Raw genomic sequence first — 12873 nt, 5'->3', positions numbered from 1 at the left:
GCTGGAGAAACTGAAGAACTGGTTGAGGAACAACCACTCCCCGAGAAGACAAACTCACTCTTGTGAAGTTAGCATCATCATTTGAGAAGCAAAGTCTCATTAAAGAATTGCTAATGGTTTTAATGGTTAACGGCTGATGGTTTGTAATGGTTTTGTAGTGAAAACAGTAGCATTTCTGTATTTTTTTCAGAAGGGAAGCAATGCGACTGGAAAAAATATATATAAACATACACTTGTAGCATATAGGCATATTATTTAGTTTGATTAAAAGATGCAGTTGTGCTAAATGAACTTACCAGACAACTCATGATCACCAGTAGACACAACCCCATAAAAAACCTCCATACATGTGATCTTTTCCTGTGAACTATAAAAGCATTGTGTCGTCACAGCCCTTTACTTTTTATGAACAAATTGCAGGCGTTCTCAACCCTGGTCCTGGAGGGCCACTTTCCTGCAGAGTTTAGCTCCAACCCTAATCAAACACACCTGAACCAACTAATTAAGCTCTTCAGGATTATGAGATAACTACAGACAGGTGAGTTTGATCAAGGTTGGAGCTAAACTCTGCAGGAAAGTGGCCCTCGAGGACCAGGGTTGAGAACGCCTGGGCCTATACAATATAGCTACACATATGTAACTTAACACGACCCATTCAATGTTTATAATTAATTTTATTATTAAATAGCGTTAATAATAATAAGACTGAGCTAATTTATTTTAAGTAAACCAACAATGTAAAATTGCAAGATATATGCCATGTGGCACCGATACAATTTTAACAATCAACAACCACAAATATTTTTGCCCCAAACAAATAATATTTTACGTATGGATAAACGTAAGCAAATCACCAAAGGTTCACTGATAATACAACAGTCCAAACAGTGTCTATGGGGATTTAGCCTTTTTTTTTTTCTTTTTAATAATTGTTTGCTGATCACCAACCAAATTCATTATTAAGGCATACATTAAATCTAGGCTATACATTATTTATATAGGGGAGCGCGGGGCACAACCTAACGCGGGGTTAGTTGTAACACGCTTGTTTTAAATACTTCCGCACATGCTTGGATGACGGAACTTTGTTTATTTACTAGTTGCCATATCAACACTAAATAGAAAAAAAAAAATCCGCCTAACTTATTTTCTTTTTGGAAGATATCCATAGACATTTATTAAACCATAGCAAAAGTAAATTTCTTACTTAAGTTAATTTTTCATCTCTATTTTTTGTGTTTATTTAAAATAAGACAAATCTGATATTATTTTAATCTCCAAGATGTTATTTAACAGTTGAGATAATTATTGAATGTTTCGCTAACTAGCAGAAGACACTAGCAGGGTTTAAATCCCAGTTGTGCAGGCGGGGCATGTTGTAACACTGTGTTACAATGTGCCCCTATTAGAAATATGCTATTATATTCTATACTTTTATTAATTTTATTGAGAAAACGTGAGAAAAAGGTGAATAAAGACTGAGAGTCAATGTCCAGAAATTACTAATTATTTATATGTTTTGTACTATGTTGTATAGCTGTGTTTTCCTGTGTTCGTAGTCAAAACTCAAAAATGAGTTTCTATTTAATTATTAAAAATTGCCATTATTTTATATGAAAAAGTTTTTTAATTGTATTTTATTTAGAAAATATTTTAGTTTGTTTTGTATATTTTTTTTATTAGATCAGATAACATTTTAAGCTGCCATATGTTATGTTACAATGTGCCCCACACATGTCACAATGTACCCCACCTATGGGGCATGTTGTCACATTTCACTTCCATTCTTTCGGGGTATATCAAGAAAAAAGTATATACTGTATTAATAAAACAAAAACACATAATTGTACTAGACATGTGGGAAATTAATGTGGGGAAAAATAAATACTCTGAACCATAAGTAGATTTGCACAAACTGAGAAAGTCAAAAAGCGTTAGGTTGTGCCCCGCTCTCCCCTATTAGACTATTTTTATATTATGTCCATGAAGAAAAACAAATGCCAAGAAGTTTTCAGAAATAACTTACATTGTTCCCGAGTTTCAAGCTCCATTTTATTTTTTGAAGGCGTTATTTTGAAGATATGCTTTTGTAATCGTCCAAAGGCGATTTCCTTGAATGGTTAATGTGTGTGTTGACTAGAGGCCATGGGCGTGATGTCACCGACGGTTACGCCCATACCCTTACAAAAGTAGCTGTGTCCCATTAGGCTTGTTTGAGATGCACCTAGCCTCGCCTGAAATGTATTCGAGAGTAGGCGGGTGCATTGAGGGGAGGAGTGAAAAAAGCGCAGGCAAGAGTACAGTTCTCTCTTCTCGCAGTTGACATGAGTAGTGAAGGCAAAATGAGGCTTCCTGAATCACTGAGACCTCGCAACCCATTGCTTCAGCCAAAGGTTCATTACTCGAAGCTTCATTCAGCATTGCTCACTAGTGACACTTAGCTACATGTGCAAAGAAATAGCAGACAAATTAATTAATTCTGAACTAGTGTAATGTATATTTTATTAAAACATTTTTTTATAAATATATTTATTTTTTTTATTTTGTACTCACTGTTAAAGTCTGTAACCTTTCATTTGCAATTATAAAAAGACATGAGCAGACATTTGTCCATTACCTGTGTATAATATAAAATATGTAGGGTATCTTTCTCTGTCTGAATTTACTTGTGCAGAGTCACACACAGTTAATTAATTATTCATAAATTGTTTGGATAGTGACAGTATGAACAACAACAGTGACACTGTGTTGAGTGCAGTGCTTATGTTGGAGGGAGTGTAATAAAGTAAACTGCAACAGAATAGTCTGGAAGGAAGGATTACAATAGATTTTTATTGAGAAACAGAATTATTTCAAGTTTGTTGGGGTTTAGACGATTCCTCTTCTCGGACAAAATCTCTCCAGCCTTGGAAAAGATCCTTTCACAAGGAACAGAGGATGCAGGGGAACATACAAATGCCAGTGCCAGCTGGTATGATGCTTCTGTTGAGCCCAGACAGGGGAGGATTCCCTCTTTCTTGCTGGCTCCATTACCAGGGAAAAAAAGACAAAAAGCAAACAAATCAAAAATCAAAAAGCAGTCCAGTCCAGATCCAAAAATCCAGAGCAATCCAAATAATCTTATCTAATTAATATAACAAGACTATAAGCTATATAATTAATATAGGTCGACCGATTCATCGGTTTTGCCGATTAATCGGCACCGATAGTTGATTGGTGGAACTATCGTTATCGGCAAAAATGCATATCGATAGTTTTTCCTGGTTGCGTCCGTTGTTGGAGCGGCTGAGAAGCGCGCTCTGCCATTCATTACACAGTAAGAGAGAGCTGAGAAGGGTCTGCTGGCATCATGCAGTACAAGAGCGGCCTCTAGAGGTGTAATAAAAACTATCGCTGATGCCTCGTGTTGTTTATTTCGACACGTGATTCTGCGTGCTGCAGCCTGCACTGAGAGCACCGTGGGCTGCGTCCGAAATCGCATACTTTGTGAGTAGGTACTACATTTAAATTAGAACGTACTTCGCGACCGTTAAAAAAGTACGTTCTATCCACCTTATTCTGCTCAGTCTAAACAATGCGCGCTGCCATGACGACGACTCCGGTTGCCTACTTCCGTTCGTAGCGCTTGACCTGTACTAGCAGCGAGAGAATGAGTTCAAGCTCCTCATGTGCTGTTGTTATTTGTTTTAACAATTCAAAGAAGATTTCAAACTTTTTAGAAACTGAGTGTTTCGAGCATAAGATAAGAAGGAGATAATGCCCATGTCCGATTCCGTATCAGATGCATTCAATAAAGTAAACGTTTAGAGTGGTTAGCGTTAAAACTGAACTTCTCTCGCTACTAGTACAGGTCAAGCGCTACGAACCGGAAGTATGGAACCGGAGTCGTCGTTATGGCAGCGCCCATTGTTTAGAGCAGAATAAGGTGGATATAGTATGAATACGGGTATGAATGGAGTCCGGACGTAGGCCTACTACATGCGCCATGTTGGTATTGTCACGTAAATAACTGAATAAGTGTTCACTGTGTGTGTATATGTAGATGACCGCGCATGTTACACTGAACAGTAGGGTAACACACTGAGGTCAGACACACACACACATTCATTCATACATGTAATTACGATTCGTCTAGGGTTAATCGTAACAAAAGAATAAAATAAATAAACATGTCTCCCACGCCCAGTCGTCAGACCCAAAAGACTCAAATGACTTCAAAATCAAGAAAAACGATAAACGTTTTATTAAGACAAAAAAAATTTGAACAATTTAAAAGTTGGATGTATTCAAATAAAGTAACGGAAAAAAAACAAAACAAAAAAAGAAACAGTAGGTGTTATAGTCTTCAGGAAGACCCAAGGCCCAAATTAACAAACAAAACAGATAATAAATAAAATAAGCAACTAACTTCCCTCAAAGTACCCAAAATCAAAATTACAACAAATTACCCTCCATACTCTAACAAAACAGAACGAACAGGATTTCAAAAGAAAAGGGCAGGTCAACCCTACAAAGAACACCACTGAAAACAAAGACAAAAAAAAGTAATTAACATAAGCTGCTACAACAAGGGACTGACGGCTGGAGAGGAGCCAGGAGAAGTGCGACCGGCCCGGAATCGCAACAACTCGTCCTCTGTAAACGGAAGCACGGTCTTAAACCCACGTAAAGGGGTGGAGCCAGCTCACAGCTATTCATTGTAATCCTAAAACAAAGCAGCAAAATAAGCACACACAAAAAACAACAATAACAAAATAAATACAAATGCAAACAATATACAAACTCAAAACATTATACGGAATTACATAATTCCGTAACACCCCCTCCACTAAGAGTTAACATCATTCCTATACAGAGCGTGACAATGCATCTGCTAGCACATTCTCTTTTCCTTTCTTATAACAGATGTCAATATTAAACTCTTGTACAATCAATGCCCACCGCATAATGCGCTGATTAGAGTTCTGCATTTTTGCAAGAAAAGTTAGTGGATTATGATCGGTAAAAACTTTAACTGGCAATGAACTCGAACCCACATATACTTCAAAGTGCTGAAGAGATAATAATAGCGCTAAAGCTTCTTTTTCGATAGTGCTATAATGCAGTTGATGTTTTAAAAACTTCTTCGAGAAGTAACACACAGGATGATCCATGCCGTGGTCGTCTTCTTGCAAAAGCACAGCACCAGCTCCATTTGCGCTAGCATCCACCTCAATTTTGAAAGGAACTGAAAAGTTCGGAGCTTTTAACACAGGGGTGCTACATAAAAGACTTTTAACCGAATCAAAAGCTGTTTGACAAAGATCAGACCAAACAAAATCTCGAGATTGACTAAGCAAATTCGTAAGAGGCAGAACAATATCAGAAAAATTTCTGCAGAAGCCACGATAATAACCAACCATGCCTAAGAACCGCCTCAATTCTTTCTTAGTTCTTGGCATAGGGAATTCTAGGATAGCTTGCACTTTAGCAGAAACTGGGCAAACTTGTCCCTGACCCACCTGCTTTCCTAGGTAGGTTACCGTAGCTTTACCAAACTCGCATTTTGCGAGATTAACGGTAAGCGAAGCCTCTTGAAAGCGATTAAAGACATCGTGAAGGGTTTTCAAATGATCATCCCAAGTTGAGGAATAAATCACAACATCTAAATATGCTTCACAATTAGAAACACCAGCTAATACAGAATTCATAAGGCGCTGAAATGTTGCCGGAGCATTTCGAAGACCGAAAGCCATAACGGTGTATTGTAGTAGATTGTCAGGAGTGACGAACGCAGAAATTTCGGCAGCCCGGGGCGTCAAGGGTACCTGCCAATATCCTTTAAGCAGATCTAATTTTGTAACAAACATAGCAGAACCAACTTTATCTACGCAGTCCTCCATACGAGGAAGGGGAAACGAATCTGCTTTCGTAACTGCATTAACCCTTCGATAGTCGGTGCAGAAACGAACTGAACCGTCACTCTTGGGAACCAGGAGACATGGTGAACTCCAAGGACTGTAGCTAGGAACAGCAAGACCATTGTCCAGAAGATACTTTATCTCAGATTGCATTAACTCACGTTTGGTGGGATTTAAACGATAAGCATGCTGCTTAATTGGAGTATGATCTCCTACCTCAATGTCATGAAACGCAGCAGTAGTACGTGAAGGCACATCTGAGAACAGAGCATGGTGAGACTGTATTAACTCACTTACATCACTTCGAGACGAATCAGGCAGGTATGACAGAAATGATTGTAAATCTGCAAAAATTTGTGAATTCTGCAATCGCACGCCAGTCACAGGGATATTTCGCAGAGTCAGTCCATCTTCATCAGCACAATATGTCATAGACACAGAAACAGAAGCAACCGGGACAATAGGGTTATTTGACTCTTTGTCATCGTCTCGCGTCACATATGGCTTTAACATATTAATATGACATACGCGAGTCTTCCTTTTTCTGTCCGGAGTACATATCACATAATCAGTTTCACTGAGCTTAGACTCGACAACATACGGCCCATGAAAACGTGCTTGCAAAGCACACCCCAAAATTGGTAGTAAAACTAAGACTTTGTCGCCTTTGTCAAAACTGCGAAAAACGGCCTTTTGATCAAAATGGCTTTTCATCTTCGCCTGGGTAGACGATAATGAGATACGAGCCAGATCACATACTTTATGCAACCGCTCACGAAAGGAGCTCACATAATCCAACACATTAGTCGAAGTGGATTCCCTAGACATCCACTTTTCTTTCAAAAGCTTAAGTGGACCTCGGACAGTATGCCCAAAAACCAAGTCTGCCGGACTAAAACCCAAAGATTCTTGTGTAGTTTCACGTATAGCAAATAACAGTAATGGTAAACCTTCATCCCACTCTTTGGCAGAATCAGCGCAATAGGTACGTAACATAGACTTTAAAGTCTGGTGAAATCTTTCCAAAGCGCCTTGCGACTCTGGATGATAGGCACTAGCCACATGATGTTTTATGTTCAGTTGAGTCAAAACTTGTTTAAACACCCTGGACATAAAATTAGATCCTTGATCGGTCTGTACTATTTTTGGCAAACCAAAAGTAGAAAAAAATTTAATCAAAGATCGCAACACGACCTTAGTACTCAGAGAACGTAATGGTATAGCCTCTGGGAAACGAGTAGCCGTACACATCAGAGTGAGTAAATATTTATGCCCAGTTTTCGTTTTGGGCAACGGACCAACGCAATCTAATATGAGATGTTCAAACGGCTCTCCCACAACGGGTATAGGACACAAAGGAGCAGGAGGAATCGTCTGGTTTGGCTTTCCAACCAGCTGACAAACATGACAGGATCGACAGTGTTTCACTACATCTGATTTCAAACCAGGCCAGAAAAAATGTCTTAAAATGCGTTTATAAGTCTCCGTAATACCTAGATGGCCCGAAAAATTATGGTCATGAGCCAAAGTCAAAACGTGAGAACGCGAGTTCATAGGTACCACGATCTGATAAACTGAATTGCATTCAACTTCACAAGCAACTGATGACCACTTGCGCATTAATAATCCATCATCCCAGAAATATGCAACAGGTCTCTTATCTAGATCATCTTTCTCCACTGCTAACATTCGGCAACGAGAAAGAGAAACATCCTGCCGTTGTTCAGTAATTAATGACGCTCTGTCAATGAACAATGACAGGTCAACTTCAGCACTCAAGTGCGTGGACAGCGACTCAATGCGCTTTAAGCCCTGAACGTCAGAAGTATTAAGAGATTCATCAACAGGTTCAGTCAGATTCAAGAAACTATCAGAAAGACCTGCTACAACTCCGAATTTACGAGCTTGCGCTCGCGTAACTGCGCACGCAGGAAACACAGAAGGAAATTCAGAAGCCAAATCTTTTGAATTTTAAAAGTTCATAAATCGGATCATTGATAACTTCGGGTAACGGCAAAACTTTCTCCGGCAAGATCATTACCGAGGATCAACTCAATTCCTCTAATAGGCAACTGCGGACGCACAGCAATTTTAACAAGACCAGAAACTAGGTCAGACTTAATATTCACATAATGCAATGGTACTTCAAGTATTCCCAGTTCAATGCCTTGAACTAAGACAGTTGAATTACATGACGAATCCTTCGAGAATGGTAACACTATCAAGTATGAACGATTGAGCTGCTCCGGTGTCACGGAGAATCCGAATTGATTTCGTTTCGTTTTTATCAACGAAAGATACTACACCATCACAAATAAACGGATCATATCCTGAATCAACATTTCGTTCATCGAGGTTAATTTTCTATTGCACACGAACGAAACCAACACTTTTCGGATTATCCCTTCTTGGTGACTGATTTTTCCTTTTAAGTACTGGACACACCGCAATCAAATGGCTAAATTCGTGACAGTAGAAGCATTCGCGATTTTCTCCTTGATTTGGAACTACAGTTTTCGTATATTTCACATTTTTACCCACACTATTTTGAGAATTTTCACGACGATTAGGTGGCAAAAAATTATTTTTGTGCGTTAGAACAAATTCATCTGCACAAACAGCGGCCTCCGAAAGTGTGGTCACCTTCTGATCATTTAGATGCACCACAATTCTATCAGATAACGAATTCTTGAAATCTTCAAGTAATACCAATTCACGAAGTTTACCAAAATCACTTACCTTGCTGGATTGACACCACTTATCAAAAAGAGCTCCCTTGTCACGGGCAAACTCCACAAACGTCTGATTGGCACCTTTTAAATGACAACGAAACTTCTGACGATACGCTTCTGGGACTAACTCATAGGCTCGGAGCACAGACGCCTTTAATGCATCGTAGTCAAGACTGTCTTCAATTGACATAGCAGCACATACCAGGCTCCTGCGCTTTCCCAACCAACTTGCACTGAAGTAAAAGCGGCCAGATTTCCCTAGGCCAACGCAAGGCAGCGGCTATACGTTCAAACGCATTACAATAGGAGTCAACCTCACTTTCTCTAAACGTAGGGACTAATCGAATTTGTCTACTGATGTCAAATTCATTTGAATTTATAGGTGACACATGAGAATCAACATTAGCAGAAGGGGCAGGTGATAAAGGAACTTTAAATGTACTCACCGGCAAACGACGCGCACCTTGGCTTTCCAGATCGTACTGCTTCATCTTCAAAAGCTGTGTACTATGCTCCTGCCTCTTAACTTCTAAATCAAGTTCTTTAAGCCTAACTGCCAGTTTAAGATCTTCTGTGTTTAAACCTACTAGTGGATTAGCCACAGCATTTCCATCCACAGATTCCCCACCAGTGACTTCCGCATCCTGCTGCACACCTGTTTCGGCATTTCGCAACTCTGGACTGGATTCATCAAATTCAAAAACTCCGATCCTCACTAACCTATCACACAAAGTTTCCCGAATTACTTGCTTTGTCCCAGCTCTTGGAATAGGTATATCATAAAAATCAGCTATCAGAAACAAGTCAGATTTACGACATTTCTCTAATGCTTGCAAAGTAGGTGAAAGTCTAAACGCTTCAATGCTAAAGTCCATTATACAACTATTTCCAACTCCCCTGCACAAATAAAAGATGCCAATCAGAAACAACAATACATGCATTTAGCAAATAGTGTACTCACCAGCAAGATTTCCGAAAAACACTGTTCCCGAAGACGAGAGAAAACGAAAATAATCAAACGAGAGGACAAAAATTATGGCCTAACGAAAAAAACGGACGAGCCCCCATTTATTACGATTCGTCTAGGGTTAATCGTAACAAAAGAATAAAATAAACAAACATGTCTCCCACGCCCAGTCGTCAGACCCAAAAGACTCAAATGACTTCAAAATCAAGAAAAACGATAAACGTTTTATTAAGACAAAAAAAATTTGAACAATTTAAAAGTTGGATGTATTCAAATAAAGTAACGAAAAAGAAAAAAAAAAAAAGAAACAGTAGGTGTTATAGTCTTCAGGAAGACCCAAGGCCCAAATTAACAAACAAAACAGATAATAAATAAAATAAGCAACTAACTTCCCTCAAAGTACCCAAAATCAAAATTACAACAAATTACCCTCCATACTCTAACAAAACAGAACGAACAGGATTTCAAAAGAAAAGGGCAGGTCAACCCTACAAAGAACACCACTGAAAACAAAGACAAAAAAAAGTAATTAACATATAAGCTGCTACAACAAGGGACTGACGGCTGGAGAGGAGCCAGGAGAAGTGCGACCGGCCCGGAATCGCAACAACTCGTCCTCTGGAAACGGAAGCACGGTCTTAAACCCACGTAAAGGGGTGGAGCCAGCTCACAGCTAATCATTGTAATCCTAAAACAAAGCAGCAAAATAAGCACACACAAAAAACAACAATAACAAAATAAATACAAATGCAAACAATATACAAACTCAAAACATTATACGGAATTACATAATTCCGTAACAATGTGTATATGAAGACTTAAGACGTAAAAGAAAAGAATTCTTCTAAAATGAGCATTTTTATCAAACTTGTATTATTTAGGTTCAGTAATTTCACTTTAATGACAATTAATAGGTCCTTTTCATTGCCATTAAAGTGAAATAACTGAACATAAACATACAAGCTTGATAAAAATAATCAAACTAGAAGAAAATTCCAGATGGCACTTAGAGGCTTTTACATCTTAAGTATTCATATGTGTGTGTGTGTGTGTGTGTGTGTGTATATATATATATATGTGTGTGTGTGTGTGTGTGTATGTATATATATATATATAATATATATATATACACACACACACACATATAAGAAATGGATCATATACATATAATACATAGCCTATGCATATAAATAATCCAACACCGAAAACAAGTGTCTTGTCGATTCAAATCGTATTCTAAAATAAACTATGAACACGCTACAGATTGTGAGCCCTACAACGCCAATTCTTCATCTATATTTTAAAGATGGAGCTGACCTCCACCCCTCACGGTAGTCCATCCAGTCACTGATTGCGACCATGGGTGGAAAAAAAGGACATCGAGGTGCTGGTGTTCTAGCTACATATCACATATTTGAGCTTAATGTTTTACAAATTATTTACTTTAAATTTAGGTAGGAAAAATTCAAGTGGAAATCCAAAAATTGCCCAGGGTGTAAAGTTCTCATCTTGTACACATGCTTTTAAAGAAACAGATTTTAAATTATTTAAAAGTGATGCCCAACAAATGAGATTGTTAGTAAGAAAGTCCCTTTAGATCTTTAGAAACCTGTGAAGGTTACCTTACTGAAGCTGCTGACGTTCATTTCCTTCCCTCAAGATGACACTTTAATAAAAAAAGTTTAAAAACTTTTGCTTTTGGTGGTGCTTTAAGCTCTATTATACTACTTTGTGCCAAAGTTTTGTGATTTTGTTTTAAACTTTTGTATTCTGTATCCATTTAAAAGTAAAATAATATACAAAAATAAAGCAAATATTTTTTAAAGGTGTCTGGGGTGTGTGGATATTTCTCTTCAGTGTGGCACTCATATTTTTCAGATATACCTGCAGTTTGCTTTTCAAAAAAATAAAAAAAAATAATCTGGAATCTGTCACAAAATAAGTGCACACACAACACCCTTTAAAAATATTAATTAGAAATATTTTGTAACAATATACACTACCGTTCAAAAGTTTGGGAACAATAACTATTTTTTTTTAAAGAAATTAGTACTTTAATTCAACAAGGATGCGTTAAATTGATAAAAGGTGATGGTAACGATTTATATTGTTAGAAATGTTTTTATTTTGAATAAATGCTGTTTTTATGAATAAATGCTGTTAACGTTTTACTCATCAATGAATCCTGAAAAAAGTATTCCAAAAAATTATATTAAACAGCACAACTGTTTCCATCATTGATAATAACTGAGTATAATGAATAATAATATTACGTTTTTCTTTTTTCTTTTTTAACTGCAGGCTTGATGAGCATAAGAGACTTCTTTAAAAACATTAAAAATAGTAATGTTTCCAAACTTTTGACTGGTACTGTATGTATTTTAACTCTGTGTATGGCTATAAGGTTATGCAGCTGTCACCGCTAATGCCTTCGACACTGTGTTAACTCTTGTGCTCGAGTGCTTATGGTGTTGTGCTGCCCTGTCCAGTGCAGCCTTCACTTCATTGCATTGGATATGCAACTTTGGTAAGGTCGGAGCAGACGTTTCTTGGTCTAGTTTCGCCTATCAGTTTCGAGTGCTCCTAGCGGCGCTGCTGGCTTAGAACTGTTGTCTCTTGTGGGAGTGTAGCTTGACCCCGTTCAGGGCTTATCTTCACTGCTCTCACGGCGGGATTCTATACAGATCCCATATACGTCAGTATGACGTAATGTCGCAGTGACCGCCTTGAAAGGGAACGTCTCCAGTTACTATCGTAACCTCGGTTCCCTGAGAGGCGGGAACGAGACATTACGTCAGCTGCCGTGCTCGCCGTTTGATCAGCTGTGCTAGCGTTCAGTCTTGATTCTGACATAATCTTCGCGCCCATGCTATTTATACTGCCCGCGGACCGGTCAGCATTTGCATGTTTCACGTCAATTGGCCAGCTGTCTCCAGCTGGCGTTAGCCTATAAGATTTCAGTGAAAATGGAGAAGGAAGGAGTTCCCATATACGTCAGTATGACGTAATGTCTCGTTCCCGCCTCTCAGGGAACCGAGGTTACAATAGTAACCGGAGACGTTCTCTCTTCTCGCAGTGGATCTGACACCTGTGAGATCAAAGATGGATATCGCGGGATTCACGCTCATCATGCACAGTGTTGCTAATAAACTAGATGTAATTTAAGTTCTGTTGCTTTTATATGAAAATAATTATAATGAACAAGACACCCATTTAATAACATACCAAAGATGTGTTTATCAATAATTTTTACTTTAATTACAGACATGTTTTG

General features: G+C 38.3%; 1 protein-coding gene across 1 annotated transcript in view; it reads right to left on the bottom strand.

The window, feature by feature from the left end:
- Positions 1 to 336, bottom strand: part of LOC307166685 (NXPE family member 3-like) — a 54632-nt gene extending 54296 nt beyond the window's left edge. The window contains exon 1 of the mRNA XM_079885194.1: positions 297 to 336. Coding sequence (XP_079741320.1) covers positions 297 to 332 — 36 coding nt within the window. The 5' untranslated portion in view covers positions 333 to 336. The remainder of the gene's footprint in view (positions 1 to 296) is intronic.
- Between the last annotated feature and the right edge of the window lie 12537 nt (positions 337 to 12873).

The sequence above is a fragment of the Squalius cephalus genome, assembly GCF_949319135.1.
Source record: "Squalius cephalus genome assembly, chromosome: 11".
Lineage (NCBI taxonomy): Eukaryota > Metazoa > Chordata > Actinopteri > Cypriniformes > Leuciscidae > Squalius > Squalius cephalus.
The sequence above is the reverse complement of the archived record's forward strand: the minus strand, read 5'-3'. Positions and strand labels throughout refer to the sequence as shown.